This window comes from Crocodylus porosus, unplaced genomic scaffold (genome assembly GCF_001723895.1).
Source record: "Crocodylus porosus isolate Cpor-Errol unplaced genomic scaffold, CroPor_comp1, whole genome shotgun sequence".
NCBI classification, from domain to species: Eukaryota; Metazoa; Chordata; order Crocodylia; family Crocodylidae; genus Crocodylus; species Crocodylus porosus.
In genome coordinates, this window is record NW_017728943.1 from 14,209,432 (window position 1) to 14,226,497 (window position 17,066).

General features: G+C 43.6%; 1 protein-coding gene across 1 annotated transcript in view; it reads left to right on the forward strand.

The window, feature by feature from the left end:
- Positions 1-5: 5 nt before the first annotated feature.
- Positions 6-17,066, forward strand: part of IGSF11 (immunoglobulin superfamily member 11) — a gene marked incomplete at its 5' end in the record, with an annotated part of 132,590 nt that continues 115,529 nt past the window's right edge. Inside the window, one exon of the mRNA XM_019548539.1 lies at positions 6-36. Coding sequence (XP_019404084.1) covers positions 6-36 — 31 coding nt within the window. The remainder of the gene's footprint in view (positions 37-17,066) is intronic.

Consider the following 17,066-nt stretch of genomic DNA (forward strand, 5'->3'; position numbering starts at 1 on the left):
GGGCCGCCCCCTTGGCCGCGCTGCTGTCTCTGCCAGGTGAGTGCCCGCCGCGGCGGCGCCCAACTTTGCGCGCGGGGGAGAGGGGGCGCAGCCGCCCCGCAACTCGGGCGGGCCCCGCCGCGAACAGGTGTTGTGCTGCCCCGCCCCGGGGCAGGTCTGCTGGGGCCCCCGGGGCACCTGTTTGCGCCCCCACGCCTTTGGCTTCCTCTTCTGCTTGGGCCTGGCGGCTGGGAAAGTTCAGGGGCGCAGAGGCGAGTGGGGCTGGCTCAGCTGAAGCACAGGGCGCAGGGGAAGTTTCTGTCAGGATGGGACAGCGCCGCGGGGCAGCTTGACTGGGGGTATTCCTTGAAGGGCTGGACAAGCCACTCTGACCCCCCTCCCCTCAGCCTCCTCTGCTAAGGCAAGGCATGGGTCTTGAACGGCTGCCGCTACCTCTGCACAGGCTCCAAACACCCTTTGAAAGGCAAGCCTGTGGCCACCGAGCCCTACTTCTGGGCAGTGTCCACTGGGTCCTGGGAGTCATTCCCGTGGGTGCTCTGCTTGGCATTCCCCTTCAGATCCCTTGTTTTGCATCTCTGGTCTCGCTCCCTTCCCTGCTTTCCTTTTACTTTGTCCTCTGGAATTAGTTGCTACTTTCTCACTAGCCTTCCCTCTTAAGGGAGGTTTACAGTTTTTCTTGGTGGGCATTGGCCTGTGGTACCTTAAAGTTGCAAATTGGGCTTGTCGCCACAGAAGGCTGCGTGGCACATAGGGTGCTCCCTGTGGGGCAAGGACAGGAGGGACAGCATGGCGCCACTGACAGAGGCAAAACGCACTGCTGGAAAGCGCTCGGGGACAAGGCCGAGGAGGGCCACAGGAGAAGCCATGCAGCGCAGCCTCTTCAAACACATCTGTTGATGGGCTAGTTCTGCCCTTCTGTCAGCTGCAGCTGTGCTTTGGGGCCTGGCTTCCCCGAGGTGGCCAGTGTTAAGAGTTAAGGCTCATAAAAACGCAGCTCTTTTAAAGCATTGGGTTCGTATTCAGCAGTACCTAAATGGCTTGGGCTCCCAAGGTCCATTTTTAAAGCCCAGGCCACTGGGTTCTCTTGAGGAAGTAAGCTCTCAATTTCAACACAGTGGATGGTTCAAATATATTTCCCCACCTATTTTCACTCATTCATCACTGTCATGTCTGGATTTCCTCTCTCTTGTCCATTCACATTTTCAGGCAGTGTCCACTGGCTTCTTGGACTCAATCAAGGGCCAGTGGGTGCTGTCCAGTGTACTCTGTTTGGTGTCCCGCCTTGGTGCACTCTTTTTGGACCTGTGGCCCTTTCTCCTATCCCTGTTTTCTCATTTAGTTGTCCCTGGTAATCACTTGATGTGCACTTAGTGGCCCCTCAGTTTAAGGGGGACTTTTAGCTTTACTTGGTGGGCAAAGGTCCACACTCCCCATGCACATCAAATAGGCCTGTCATGTTTGGGTTGCTAACCATTCAAAAGCAGGCTTGTTTCGAAAATAACATTTTCTATCACAATTACTAGTGGGTGGAAATGATGAAAACATTTCAGAGGATGTGAGATTTTTCTAAAGGCTTATTACCAAACCCCAATTTTAGAACAGATTGGAGATGATGTTTTACTGTCCCAAGGCATGGTTAATGGTCTAACCAATTTTTCTTTTGAGGTTTGGGTTTTCATTTATTTATTTTTTTTTGTATAATGTTGGCAGATGCTATTTGGCACATAACAAATTTACCTCTAAATAAAATATGTCAATTTACACTACAGTAATTGTTTCCCTGCATCTTCTTCCTTAATATTTAAAGATACACAAGACTGAACTGCTCCACAATTTTGTTTCTTTTTTTTTTTTATGCCTTTGGAAAATGCTTAGAAGCTGGTGGAAGGTGAAGTAACAGTGGTGCAGGTATCTGTGTTATAATATGTAGCAGAGTTATAATTTTTTGTTACTTTGTAGCTAAACAATCTGGTGATGGTATGAGTGTTGGATGCTTCGCTTGACTTCTGATGCACTAAAATATATTTAGGTGGTTTAGTATCCATATAACATTTGGAGGAGACCCACAGGTGTTTTCCATTTGGAGTTCAGCGTTTGGGTAGGGGCTGTGGGCTGTTTGTTTTGCTACTGATGGCAAAGTATTTAAAGATGGCATTACATGCAAGATGATATTTAAAGAAAGGGTGGAACATTTTGAAAAAATGCTGCAGACTCTTTGGAAGCCAAGGAACGTGTATTCAATTTAAGTGCTTAAAACCAAGCAGAAAAAAAATATAACCAGGTACGGTCAGACTGTATTGAATTGTCCAAGAGGAACTAGGTATAGTGTTGTGGTATTTTTTTGGTTGTGAAATGCTAGTGATTCTTTCACACGAGAGCTAATTTGCTGATTTGGTTAAGTTTTTAATGCCCATAGTGTATACTCTTTAGCTCAAGGGTAATGTCTTTATTTCTTTTGCAAAGCATTATGGACAGTTTATGCAAATATTGAAGAATAGCTATCCCCTGCCCTCCTGACAAGTACATGAGAAGTGGGGAAGGAATTATACTTAAAGCTTTGAAGCCTAACCTATCATTGCAAATCAATCCTGCAGTGTTGCCAGCAATAGCATATTGCAAATGTTCAAATGTGTTAGAAATCGCACATTGGGAACAGCTAAACCAAAGAGTTTTTAATAAACTGCTGCTTGGACCCTGTGAGGTAGTGTCACCACAGGTGATGTGTTGGTGCATAACCACCCACATGCAGTTTGGGGCATGGGAGACAGAAGTGCTCACAGCCCTGCATTGATCTAGCCTGAGTCCCAGCAGCTGCTTTGCAACTTCTCAGGAAGCACTTGAGTCCTGATCTGAAGCACCCCCAGCTGTTTCATTCCAGGCCAAGGCTCCTTTTACACAGTATGCCTCAGTCCTGCCATGCAACACCTCCATCTGTTCCAGATCTGTCCCTTCTTCCTCTCAACTCTGCTGTAGCTCCTCAGCCATAGCAAGAGGCCTGTAGCACCACTGGCTTGGCTGTGCTGAGGCATCTTCCAAACAGATTGCCATTTGTGTCAAGCTGTGTGGTTTCATGACATGTAGATCAATCATTTCACTTGTGACCTTACTTTAGTCTCCAGTGGTAAAGCACGCATGCCTCTTGGATTTCTATTGCGGGCTTCCTTCTTTTAGAAAATAGGCATATATGATTCTCTATTTCTTTTGCCCTCAGTACTCCTCAAGTGTTTTTTTTTTTTCCCCTCTCTAAGATTCCTGCCATGGTGGGATTTCAGAAAGACTTCTGGGCACAGTAAAAAATTAGCTTCTTTGAAACAGTGGAATAGGTAGTCCCAGTGCTGCCTAAACAGCACATTAAGAACCTTACAATTTCTTGTTGCTTTCTGAAAAGGTGAGCCACTATTATTCTACCAGTATTACAAGGGTAGAAACTGAGGCCTCGAGTGTTTTACTCAAGGTCAGTGGTGGAGCCATGATGAGAGTCCAGTAGTTCTAGCTCCACTACTCCAAGTTCCAACTGCTGGAGAACATATAAATTCATGTGGCAGGATAAGCAATATTCCTAATGGTAGTCTTCAGGGATATTCACTACTAAATTGTGGTGAGTCATCTATATTTAGCAGGATGCTACTATCATCATGCTTTTTAGAGTAAAGTGCTTTTAACACAATTTATTTCAAGGAGAAATGCACATGGTGAGAATCTATTCTTTGGCATTTTCTCCTTGTTGAGCATTAATGCTGCTTTCTTTTTATAAAAGTTTAGAGTGAAATTTAGCTTCTGAACATAAGCAAGGACAGGTATAAGGAGGTTACTTACCTCATCATTTAATACCACAATTGTTTTACATTAAGTAAAGAACACTCCTGAAATGTTTGTTTGATAGGACAGAAAACATTGCCCTCCACCTCCAACTTCCTTATGGGGTGGGAATTTGAAGTGTAGAGTGGGGCTTTGGCTTGGTCAGTGCTGTATAGAGCATTCTCTCAGCTCTGCATCCAAACTCAGAATTGCTTTGCTTACAGTCATGTTCTTAGACTATTTTCTTTTTCTGGAAGGTAGAAAGGGTTTACCATTATTAGTTATTTACAGTGGACTGATTTTTTCCACGTAAATTATTATCTGCTTAGTTCTAGTGGTCCATCACATTCATTCTGGGTTCAGACTTATGTCATTTGCAGAGCTGTGCTGAGGACAAAATTCTGTTGCACAAAGGATTTCAAAATTAGATTTCATTCTGAATTGAAATGAAAACTAAAATTTTGAATTCTCCAAGGGAACACTGTGAAAGAAATTTCATTTCTGGCCAATCAAAGTACTTTATTTCCACCTTAACTTTTTGTAATATTGAATGAAAAATAAAGCATCCTAAATAAGACATCATTTCAAATGGAAAAATGTAAATGGTTCATTCCAGAAACATGAAAATATGTTTCAACTAATATTGAACCTTCTTTCCTGGTTTTTTCTCCTCCGAAACAAAATTCTGGTGAAGCTGTATCCAATTTTGTCAGAATACAATCTGTTTTTTGCTAAAGTTTCTCTAGGCAACACTAGTTTTTGTGGTTTTTTTTGTTTCTGAAGGAGGTGATAGGATTAAAAATGATTAAAACTCCAACTCCTCATGACCAGTAATATTTGGAAACATTGTTTTGCTCTAATAAATATTGATCTTCCCTTCCTTCCTCCTCATCTTCTGTTCTGACTGCTGCATGTAAACACCTCATGTACAGATGCCATGCTGCTTGTGTCCTTCCTTATTCATGTCTAGGGAGAGTTCAGTTTGCACCAAAATGAGCTGATGGTGTAACATGAAATAAGATGATTTTCAATCAGCAAAATACAATTTTAAAAAGCTACTAATCTGTGTTTCACTTTCTGCAGCAGTTGTTGGAAGAGAATAAAAACAGAGCTGATAGATTTGACACAGCCATTTTATTACTTGTGCACATGCAACATCACGCCTTCTGTCTGGATATGCACACTTATTTGCCTTGATTCATGCAGTTCTATCCAAGTGCAATTCCTGTAGTAGAGAAGCCAGAGTGCTTATTTAGAAATTAAAAGCAATATATAATTATTTCTGCCTCTGGTCTTCCTGAGTTAACACAGCTCTAAGAGTGTGAGCTGCAGGCTATGTTCTCTTGTATGTTGGCAGCAGAAAGTTGGTGTCTAGGTCCTAGGCTGTGACATTTGTACACTGGTTGTCTTCAAAACACAAAGGCTAAAGAAATAAATTTCAAGGGAGACAAGGGTTAAAGAGAGGAAAGTTTATTTTCCATGGTACAGTTCTACAACACTGAACACGAGTTGCCAAACCAGTGGTTTTGTGGAGTCCAGAACCCAGTGCCAGATGCTTCAAAGGAAGGTACAAGAAAATCCATGGAGACAAATTAATTAATTAAATGTATTTAGCTAATAGGCTGTGCTGGAATGAAAGTGTAGTAAGGTCTAGTAGTTACTTTGCCATAGATACAAAAAAAAATCAGAACAGCAGCAAATTAAAATTATCAGTGCCCCACTCCCTTCTCCCCCAGTTATCAACTCCTGATAATTAGTTACTGCTGGATAAATTGATAATTCAGTCATTGATTATGTGCTTTCTCTTGGGAGTGGTGAATTAACCAAAGTTTACCAGAGCAATTCAGCCTAAAGCTCTTCTGCATTCCCACACCCACATTGTCTTCCTGCAACTGCCTGTTACCTTGAGAGAGATTTTTAAGCCGAACAGACCAGCTGTATTCTTCTGCCTCAGAATGAAGCTAAACAGTGAACTCCAAAGTCCTGAACGTACCAAATCAAAAATCAGTTGCAGGAATAGAAAATAAATGGGCAACCTCTTCTATTAACCTAACCACTGTTTTCCTTCCTACTCTTCCTGTAGAAGTGAGCTGCAGGTGAGCTGTCCAGCTTCAGCTGTTCTTCTGCCTGCTTTATTAATATTTGCCTTTTCACAGAATCCTTCCATCAGGACTCAGTGGATAAGGGTGTTCTTTTATTAGGCTTCACTATCTGTGGATGTTCTCATTATCATTATAAATGTGCAAGCTTTTGTGAATCCTGCTAAGCTCTTGGTTTTAGTGAGAACCTGTGGTAATCAATTCCTCAGGTAAATTATGCTCTGTGTTTAAAAAAACAAAAAAGAATGAAGTATTTCTTTGCATTCATTTTCATTTCTTCTTTTCAGTTATATTGAACATCCCCTTCTCCTGTTTAATCAAAGCACCTGAAATGAAAGCACCTGATTTGTTTTAACCATTCAGTACTTTCCAAATCTTTCCTGGAAATCTCCGTATTAATTGGGAAATTACTCCTGGCCTATAAGCATTTCTTTGGTTGTCTGCTTTTGAAACTGTTCTGGTTTACTATGTTTTGAAAGAAGGTGTCCAGAAGCAACCACAGTAACTGTTTTCAGATTTATTTTTATCTCATTTTTAGACAACTTGTTTGCATGTTTGGTGACCACTATTGTGCACTGAACAGATGTTTTCATAGAACTGCCCATGGCAATACTGGAATATTTACCCTGAGCAATTACATTAAAGTTGCAGTTTCATAATGTAAACATATATTTACAATTATTCCCTCAAGTATGCTTTACTTTCCTTTTCCTAATACCAGATTTCATCTTCCATTGTACTGCCTATTTTCCAGCTTGATTAGATCCCACAGAAGTTTCTCACAATCGTTTTTTTGTCTTGGCTAACCTACATCATTTTACTAGATGCACATTTTCCACCTCACCATTTTTTGAATTCTTTCCAGTTCACTAAGAAATATGTTCAACAATACTGATACCATATAGATCATTGGGCACCCATTACAGATGCTTTCCTGGTTTGTCCCCTATCATGTTCATTTAGGTATTTTGTAACCTGAGCTTTAGTTATTGTTTCAACCTATTTACCTGGTGTTGCTGTATGTTCTTAAAAGTTAGGTACTGTACAATATTTGCTGTCTTCCAATTGCAGCTAACTACAGCTATAGGTTGTATATATTTTGCTAGCAGCATAGCTACTTTATGCTCAGATTTTTTCAGATCTTTTAGCTACATGCCATTCTAGTGACAAAAAACGTATCAGTTTATTCCATTGTTGTCTTTTCTGATGCCCTGAAAAGAGTAGTCATGCAGTGGGATTCTCCTTTGAATCTTCTGCAGTGATAACCAATGCTTGAGAAATCATTTAGTTTCTCTGCAATGTCTTTCTCCTTTTGTCTCCTTTCTCACTATGAGGGTAATTAAGCATTGGAACAGAATACTTAGAGCAGTTGTAGAATCCCCATCCTTGGAGTTCCAGCCTTGGTTAGATACACAGTTGACTGGGATGGTTTAGTTGGCCAAATCAGCTGCCTTGAGCAGGGTGTTGGGCTACATGACCTCATGAGGTCCCTTCCAACGCTACTGTTCTATAATTCTAGGATTCAAGGACTTTATTTCACTGCTTCTTACACCCTCCATTTGTCTATCAGACCCTGCTCCTAATACGTGTAAAGACATATTTGATATTAACTTTTGCAGTTTACTGTTCAGATTCCTCCTCAGTCATCCTCCTTGCCATCTTTTGAAGCTTTGTTTTTATTGAGTAATTTCTTGTCCCTTGTCATTTAGTGATAGTGTATGTGTTTACCCTCCCCCATCCTTTTTGCTTAGAAGCAGCGCATACCTCTTGTGACTCTGCTGCATTTGCTTGAAGTATTCTCCAGCCTGAGTGTAAAAGATTTTAATTTTCTTGTTTTTTGAAGATGGGATCCTTTCTGACCACTTTCCTCATTATTATTATTGTTAGTAGTAGTAGTATAATCTTCCTTTTTAAGTGCAAAAGGCACACTGCCAGCTGATGGTGTATGATCTCTCACAAGGATGTTGATCTTAATTGTACAGCCACTACTATTACTTTATGCCTTAGACTTTGTTACTTCTTGAATTGAATTCTCAGTGTTAGTAGAACTCAAGAGTAGACGAACAAACCACAGAACCTGCTGTGCCATAGAGTACTGTTAAAGATGCTGAGAAACGGTTTTTTATAAGTCTTGTTAGGTTGTGACATAGGAACCCAGGACTGGCAGGGGTCTCTTGGGCCACTGAGTCCAGTACCCTGCATCTGCCAGCAGTTGTTCACCCAAGAATTCCCCAAAACCATGACTTCAAACCCTCACACACCACAGCTACAAGGAACAATGTTAGAAACACTAAGATTGCTCTACAATTTCCACTAGGTGAAGGTAGAGGAGGTGATGGAATTGTCTATGTCCTGCCACTGTAAAGGGAAAGAAGTAGTTGGTTAATAAATACATGCTTAGAGGATCCTGGGAAGAGGATCAAGCTGCTTACTACACAGGGTATTTAATCAGTTCAGATGCAGGTAGCTGTAGTTGCTTGTTATTATTGTTTTATCAGTTATGTCACTTGTATATTTAATATTCCTATCCAGAAGCCACTAATAGAGCCCAGGGATAATATACTTAAGTTTTTATAGCTTGGAATCGTATCCATACAGGATCTGTTCTGTGCTACTGTACACCTACAAATTTGATCTCATTACATTCTAGGGATTCTCTCAGCTATCAAGCTGTTATTCCCAATCTGTTCTTCCTGTATTGTTTCCTTATAGTAGTCAAGTGTGTATGTGGTGCCATTCCAGCTTGTATTAGCAAGGCTGGCTTAGTCAAGGTCCTCTTCCATCACAAGGTGTTCCTGTTCTTCCCACATAGGTTGGGAGTTTCTCATGTTGGTAGTGAATATAGACTTGTATCACAATTATTTTAATAAGCAATGTACCTTTTTACTCAATTTAATCCTGTCCTAATACACTGTCACTGCTTTGGTGCCACCTTGACTAGATACAGATACCTGTGCGTTACTGACATGGCAGGTGGATGTCTTTGTCTGGCTGGAGTGTTCCCCTATACTTTCCAGATGGTACTGTACCCTGGCAAATACTGTAGTCCCAGAACCACGGAATATGCTCTGTACTGGTCATGCACATCTGGGATAAATTCATTTGTCTAACTAAACCATACTAAACACTGCATAAATCAGTAGTGGTATCATCCTGGAGTGAGTGGTTCAGAGCAGGTCTAAGTATCAAATGTTGGAGTCATAGGAATCACTGATTTTGACACCTGGATGGTGTATATGGATTTTCACCCTTTGTGAAGTAGATGGATGGAGTTCCATGTGTATTGGCCTTTGGGCTGAGATCTTGAAAGCTAAGACAAGCCCCATTTGCATGCTTGTTTGCTCAAGGTACCAGGACGCTATAAAACTGCAGGAGTTTACTGGGTGCTCTTGTTCTGCTCCTGTCTGCAGGCATCATGGTCTCTGTCCAGGAGTGACTTCCTCTGTGTCCTGCTATGTGTGAATGCTATCTGAAATACTCTGGGATCCTTCAAGAAAAGAGAGAGATTTTTTTATCCTGTTAAAGCCTGCAGTAATTTGTTTTATGGAAGCCCCTTCTGAGAGGCTGTGCCAAGGGCTTTTGATATGGGCTGTGGGACTCCTGCAACTCAGTCTGCTCAATTGCTCTAATGCTGAGGTGTAACTTGAAACATTGGTGCTCTGGGCAGCACAGAGGGTGGGGTAAACGAACTGAAGCAAGCTCTTACCTTCTGGCACATGGGCTGTGGCAGCACAGGCTGCTGCTGCCTCATTATAAGCTTTGCTGCAGCAGCGGGGGGTAATATGAACTCCCTGGAGCTGCCACTCTGATACCCTGTTTGCCCCCCACAACTTATGCTACTGGACTTAATGCACATCTGTTGCCTCAGAAGCCAAAGGGGTAGCCATATTCCCCTATCTTTTAAGTCATGGAGCATGAAGAAACAGTTTTTGGGGTGCTGCAGTGGAAGCCAGTAGCCAGGACTGAGCATGGAAAGCTTGGCTAGTTGTCAGAGGGACAGAATGGCATTGAGTCCCTGTGCTGCAAAAGCACCCCTGGCTCCCTTTGCCCCTGGAACAGCTGGTGTGCTTGGAGCCCTCCTTGGCCATCAGGCCATTCAGTGCCCATGCTGCTTATGGCACCGGTACAAATCATTGGCCTGTCTGCCTCAGCTGTGCAGCACTGAGGCAATGCTGTACTTAACAGGGCTTTTGCTTTTACGCCTGGGGCGCATGCTGGTTCTGGGTTTTTGTTTTTTCTTGTGGGTCCTTTCTCTCTTGTCTGCCTCTCCCCATCTTGTTCTGGCTTCTTGTTTCTGTTCCCAGTCACAGACGAAGTGTCTGCCGTGCACAACAGACAGTGATTCTTTATCCATGGAGCAAGAGCAGCATGGGCAGCAGCTGTGGGAGGAGGGAGAAGGCTGCTCAGCCGGCCCCTCAGTTTTGCCCTGCCTGCATTCTGCACCTCTGCGCTGGAGGGGTGACCTCTATGGGCGATGGGAGGGGAGTTCAGTCTCCATGCCTTCCCGCTCCATCCTTGTTGGAACAGCCTTCCCTTCTGGAGTCAGCAGTTTCTTGAAGTAATTGACAAGAGGTGCCGTGGAGTTGCTGAGTCAGGGAGAGCTCTGCTTGCCAAGTGACTGCAGCAGAAGGAGGCTGTTGCTAGTCTCCAGTGGAGGGAAGCCAGCCTATGGTGGGCTCTCCGGCTGCTTTTGGGCCCTCTTTCCTTTGCTTGTGCAGTCAGAGGTGCACTAGCAGCAGCAGCGATGCTGTGTGTGAGGGGACTGCATCGGGGGGGGGGATGAGGGGAGGGCTAGGGTTGGCTGTTCTTTTGGCACAGGACCAGGAGCTGGGAGGCCTGGGCTCTGTTCCCTGACTGCTACCACTGAGGCAATTTGCATTGCTTCAGTTCTGTGATGGCAGCAATGGGGGGCTGCAGACTATACATTGTGGGGAAAGGGCAAAAAGACATAATCTTGCAGCTGTGGGAGCCAATGGGGGCATAAGGAGTGAATGCAATCCCCATCTATGGGGAAGAAGCCTACAGATGAAAGGATGCTTTGCATTCTGGAGTCTTGCTTTTGTAGTGAAGTTCTACCATTTATGTACTTACTTTTTAACATGGTACCCAAAATGGATGGGAGGCAAATTCCAGATCCAAAAAGATAGATCCCTTTCCATCTGCATCAGTGATAGCTGCTGCCCCATTTAAAGTGTCTCTGAAATTCAGGGCCAAGGTGGGGGTTGCTATTTACTTCACTGGGCATGGGACTGACTTTCTCATGCATGACTAACACAAGTGTTTACCTCACAGCTGGATTTGCCCCAGAGATTTCCGGGAGGAGCTGCAGCTGCTCCTACCAGTTTTGCTCCCAGTTGAATTCGTCTTGGTTTGTCTCTGCATCTGTAATACGAGGTAACACCTTCCTATCATGCCCTGCACTATATCATTGTTATACAGCATTCAGAGTACTATAAAATATAATTTGCCTTTAGAATGGGGCTTTCTCCCCCAAGAGATTTGTGTGAGGACTTGTGAACTGGTGCTTTGGTAAGAGGTGTAGGGAATATTTTGTTGTCTACAACAGCCTTGGGGTAAGAGGAAGAATGTTAGAGACAAAAGGTCCCAAATGTTCTTGAAAAATTTCCTCACATCTTTATGGTAAACCCCATTGTGTTTTAAAACCATGGAGAAAACAGGATGCTTCCTTACCTCTGAGGTACCATTTTACAGATTGGTACATGAAGGGCATGAGCACTGTGTTTTTGGCCATCTCAGTGAACCAGCTGCCTAGCAGAGACACTTTTACACATCTTGTGGATGAAGGCAGGAGCCAATCCAAAGAAGTATGGGGATGCAGCCATACCCCACTTCAGCTGTGTTGTGCATGTGCAGTTAGCTCACCAGCTCATTAACATGGCTGTTGCCAGACTCTGTGTTGCTGCAGCTCTGAAACCCAGGGGGTAAACCCTGCTGCCATTTGCCCCTGTCTTTTTCCCCTGCTACTGAATTTGGCAGTTGGTAAAGGGGCAGCAGGGGGCAAGCAGAAGTGACATTCAGCTCCTGGGTCCCAGAAGCATGCCAGTGCCAGCTCTGATAGAAGCTGTGCTGACAAGCCAGTGAGGTCAGAAAGCTCACTGCATGTGTGGCACATAGGGCTGTGCAAAGCCTTGGATCATGATTTGGATTCAGACATGATTCAGATGATTTGGAGGCCAAATCTATGAATCCAAATTGAATCACTGGAAGCTTTAGGCTTTCCAAATTAATTTGGAGCTTCTGAATCACTTCAGAAAAGCTTCGAAGCTGATTTGGCCACAGTGTCTAATGGGGAATCAATGAAATATCTTTAACTTTATTGTTTTTTGTCTTATTTGGAGGACACTTGCAGGAGTGGTAGCCTCTGCTGAGAGCATGAAGCCTACCAAGAATCAAGAAGATCGGTGCAGGGGTTTGGGAGGAATTGCACCTCAAATTCATGAAAGCAAAACTCATGTCACGTGTACGTTGCACCCGGGGGGAGGGAGTGAAAACTGCAGTGGTGGTTCCCCCTGGTGAGGCCACAAAGCCTGCCAAGTTTCAAGAAGATCAGTGCAGGTGTTTGGGGGGAACTGCACCTTAAACTGTGGACAAGGAAAACTCATGACATGGGTGGCACTGTGTGTGTTAAGGTGATGCAGGGTGAAAGCTGCAGGCCACGAAGCCTGCCAGCTGTCGAGGAGATCGGTGCAGGGAGGTTCTGCGGCCCTGCACCCCTGGCTGCTGACAGACAAAACTCATGACATTGGTGCTTGTGCAACTGACTGCATCTCAGTTGATTGTCTGTATTATTTTCTTTCCTTAGTCTGTGTTTTTGTAGGTGTTAATTGTTGCTAATTAACTGGCTACATTAGCTAGCTACTGTGTATTGAGCTGGTCCCTGAGTGAATCATGATTGATTGGTCACTGGTAACACAGTAGCTTAGCAGCCAGGCCTGCAGTAGTGTCTCCCATGTCCCACCCCACCTCCCAAGACCAACTTCTACTACACACCATAGCTTGGTGTCATCTGCAAACTTGCTGAGTGTGCATTCCAACCCATCTTCCAGGTTGTTGATGAAGATATTGAACAAAACCCACTACTAACACCTGGGGCACTCCACTTAAGAACAGCTACCAACTAGACATCATGCAGTTGATTACTGCCTTCTGTGCCTGACAATCCAGCCAGTTTTCTATTCACCTTGCAGTTCATGTATCCAACCCAGACTTCCTTAGTTTCCTTGCAAGAATGTTCCTTCCTTAGTTTTCTTGCAAGACCGTATTAAAAGCCTTGCTAAAGTCAAGGTCCATATGTCTTCCCACATCCACAGAGCCAGTCATCTCATCATAGAAGGCAATCCAGTTGATCAGGCATGACTTGCCCTTGGTGAATCCATGCTGACTGTTCCTAATAGCCTTCTTCAAGTGCCTAGAAATAGATTACTTGAGGACCTGCTCTATGATTTTTCCAGGGACTGAGGTGAGGCTGACCCGTCTGTAGTTCCCTGCATCTTTCTTCTACCTTTTTGTAAAGATGGGCACTGTATTTACCTTTTTCCAATCATCCAGTACCTCTCCCAGTTGCTGAGTTTGCAGAGCCACTGGCCATTATCTCTGAAATCTCATCGGCCAGCACCCTCAGGTGCATTGCATCAGGCCCCATGAACTTGTACACATCCAGCTCTTCTAAATAATCCCTAATCTGTTCCTTTGCCAATGTTGGGTGGTCACCTCCTCCCCAAACTGTGCTGTCAGGTGTACTCTGGGTGCTCACCTTGCCTCTGAAGACTGAAGTGAAAAAGGCATTGAGTAGTTCAGCCTTTTCTGCATCATCTGTCACTACATTGCTTCTCCTGTTAGTAAGGGACTCACACTTTCCTGATCTTCCTCTTTTTGGTGACATGTAGAAACCCTTCTTGTTACCCTTCATGTCCCTTGCTACCTCCAACTCCAATTGTGGTTTGGATTTTCTGATTTCATCCCTGCATGCCAGAGCAATACTCTTATACTCCTCCATAATTGTTTGTCCAAGTTTCCACTTTTCATAAGCTTCCTTTTCATGTTTTTGATCACTGAAGAGTTCCCTTCTAAGCCAAGATGGTCTTCTGCCATACTTGCTAGTCTTCCTATGCATCAGAATGGTTTGTTCCTGAACCCTCAGTAAGACTTCTTTAAAATACAACCAGCTGTTCTGGACTCCTTTCCCCCTTAGATGGGCCTCCCAGGGGATCCTGCCCATTAGTTCCCAGACTGAGTCTCCTTTTCTGAAGTTCACTCCTTACTCTGCTGCTTCCCTTCCTTCCTTTCCTCAGGATCATGAAGTCCATCATCTTGTGGTTACCGTTTCAATCATCTGGCCATATCCATGAAGCCCAGCACGCTCTTGTGCCCTGTGGCCCTCACGTGTTACCTTAAAGCCATGTTGAAAGAGCTAAAAGCATCAGGATACTTCCCAAATAAATTATTCCTTGTAATGTTCTGTCACCAAGTAAAATGAGGCACAGAGTAGGAAAGTGATATGCTCTAGGTCGCACAGGATGTCTGTGGCATAGGGCTTGCATCTCCTGACTCCCAGCCCCATGCTGCAATCAGAAGAGCTAGCTGCCTTCGTAGTGATTTACTTCATCAGCAACACACTTAATTCCTTCCCTCTTTGAGTTTAATGGCAACATCTAGCAGATAGTTTATTGATTTTTGGTATTTATAGAAAACCTGCAGTGGCTAAATCAATTCCTGCCATTTTCTCTCTTTTACCCATGCTCTTGTCGCTGCCTTACCACAGTGGCCCTTATTTAGAGCCATCTGCTGAGGCTGCCTTTGGAAGGGGACATGGTCAGTCTTTGACACTCATGCTCCATTTCATTGGCTAGAGAACCAGTGGCATTCTCTTTCTGGGTGCCATTCAATGTACTAAATGCTACCTTTAAAGCCATCCTTGGCCTTAAGGCATAGGTATTTAAGAGAAAGCATTTTTCCTTGGGTTTTCCTTGGCCAGTGAAGAGCTGTTTGGGATAGATGAGCCTCTGTGGCTCAAAGGCTGCATGTCCCCTTGGAAGAGACTCCCCGCCCCTGCCTTTGAGACACTGTTTCTCATGCCTTTGCATCACACTGGGAAACAGCTGTGTGCAGCCAAGTATTTGGTTGAATATCATTTGGTTTCTGCTCTAGTTTTAGTGGGAAGTCCAGCGTAGCTGGCTGTTAAGGCAAACACTTTTCTGAGGTATTCTTTGCTTGCTTTTGTATCTTCAGTAATTAACATATAGCAGGGCTGTTCTCCCTGGCCTTGTGCTCCATCTGATTTCCCTCTCTTTTTCCACATCTTCTTCTGAACCTCTTTCTAAAGTTGACTGCTTTGCCCAGGCTGTGGTGCACCTGTGCTGTCTGTACTCCATTCTATCTCTTCCATGTCTTCAATCCAAAAACCTCTTGTATATTAAATGGAGGAATATTTGGGGGGGCGGGGGTTGACACTCAATTTCCAGCTTCCAACCCCCTTGACTCCTTTGAAAAGTCTAGATTTAGTTTATTCATTTAAAAATATTACTAAAAGGCAGGCAAGCCATTTTTTTCACTTTTCAGAATCATCTACGGGGTCTTAGTCCCATTTTCAAAAGTTATAGTGCATCCTAGTCTTTACTGAAAGTCAGTGGAGTTTGTGCTCCTAATTCACTTACTCTTTTTGTTTTGAGAATACCACCTCTTGTCTTTATTGTTTGAAAAAACCCTGACTGTGATACCATAGAAATATGACAGATTGATAGTACATTGCCTAGTTTTTCTTGTTATACATACTAAGACTTGACAAATGCCTCTGACACTGCTAGCCCATGAACTAAGCTTGTTAGCTGGGGTGCTGATGATATGTGAAACCCAGACCTCTGTCATTTCAAAGTAGTAAAAAACTTGTGCACTGCTGATCATATACAGTGGTTAATTGTAACATACCATCACAGCAGCAGTGAAATTCACTCCAGTTGCATTCAGAAGATGGTTCTTGCAACTCCAAGAACCAGAATCTTTTTTTTGTTGTTGTTGGGTTTTTTTTGTTAAGGGCTGGGGGCAGGAGGTGGGTGAGGGGGGAGGAGGGAAGGAGAGCAGCTTAGCTTGTGCAGATTTTAAAGATACTTGCTCAGGAAAGTGTTTTGCCCTTGTGAGTGGATAGATAAGCCCAGCAATATCAGGCAATAAGATGGGCTTTTTAAAGGCTTTAAGTGTTAGTCTTACCTTGTTGTTGAAGGCAGTGAGGGCTTTTCTGCATTGCAGGGTTGCTACCACTATGCCTAGTAGAAAATGACGTGCTGACAGAAAGGCCTTTTCTATTGGCATAGTTGTGTTGGCCTCCCAAACAACAGAAGCTAAGCCAACAGGAGCCTTCTTCTGTTGACATTAACTTCATTTTTCCCAGGGAGTTTGCTGGTGTCAGGCAGACCTGCAGTCTTTTCATATCTCGTGCTGACATAGGTATGCTGGCAGAACTTTATAGTGTAGATCAGACCTGTGAATTGGTCAATGCCCAATGGCTTCCCTAGGAGCAGAGTTAGAGCAATACCAATGAAAATTCTCTCCTAAGTGAACAGTGAATGTACTGCTTTTCAACAAACATAAAAGTTCAGTCATGATTTTCCTTTTTTCCATCAAAGGTGAACAAAACCACCACTTAATAAAAAGACAGTGTTCAGGAGCCAAACAAGTGACAGAATATGTTTATTAATGTGAAATACATTTAAAAAACAGTATGAAAAACTTTACATATTTCACTCACACACGCGCATGTGTGTGCACACGTGTGCGCGCACACACACACACACACACACACACACACACACACACACACACACACAGAGTTCAGGATTCCATTCTGTTTTCTTGGCTAAAAATAATAATGGAAAATAGTTTAGATTTACATCTGTAATGTCTTCCTGCTACAAGCCAACATGTTACAAGCCTTCAGGGCTTATGCCTCACTCCCTTTCCCACATAAATCAATATTCTTATCCTTATTTTACAGATGGGGAAGGTGAGGCACAGAAGAATGGGGTCCAACAGTGAGTCAGTGTGACAGGACCTGGAACTCCTGACTTTCACACCATATTCCCTTTTGTGATCGTACAACTAACACTTGAGGCTCTCTCCCTTTTTGAAATTCATGGAATTGTCCAGATTTTCACT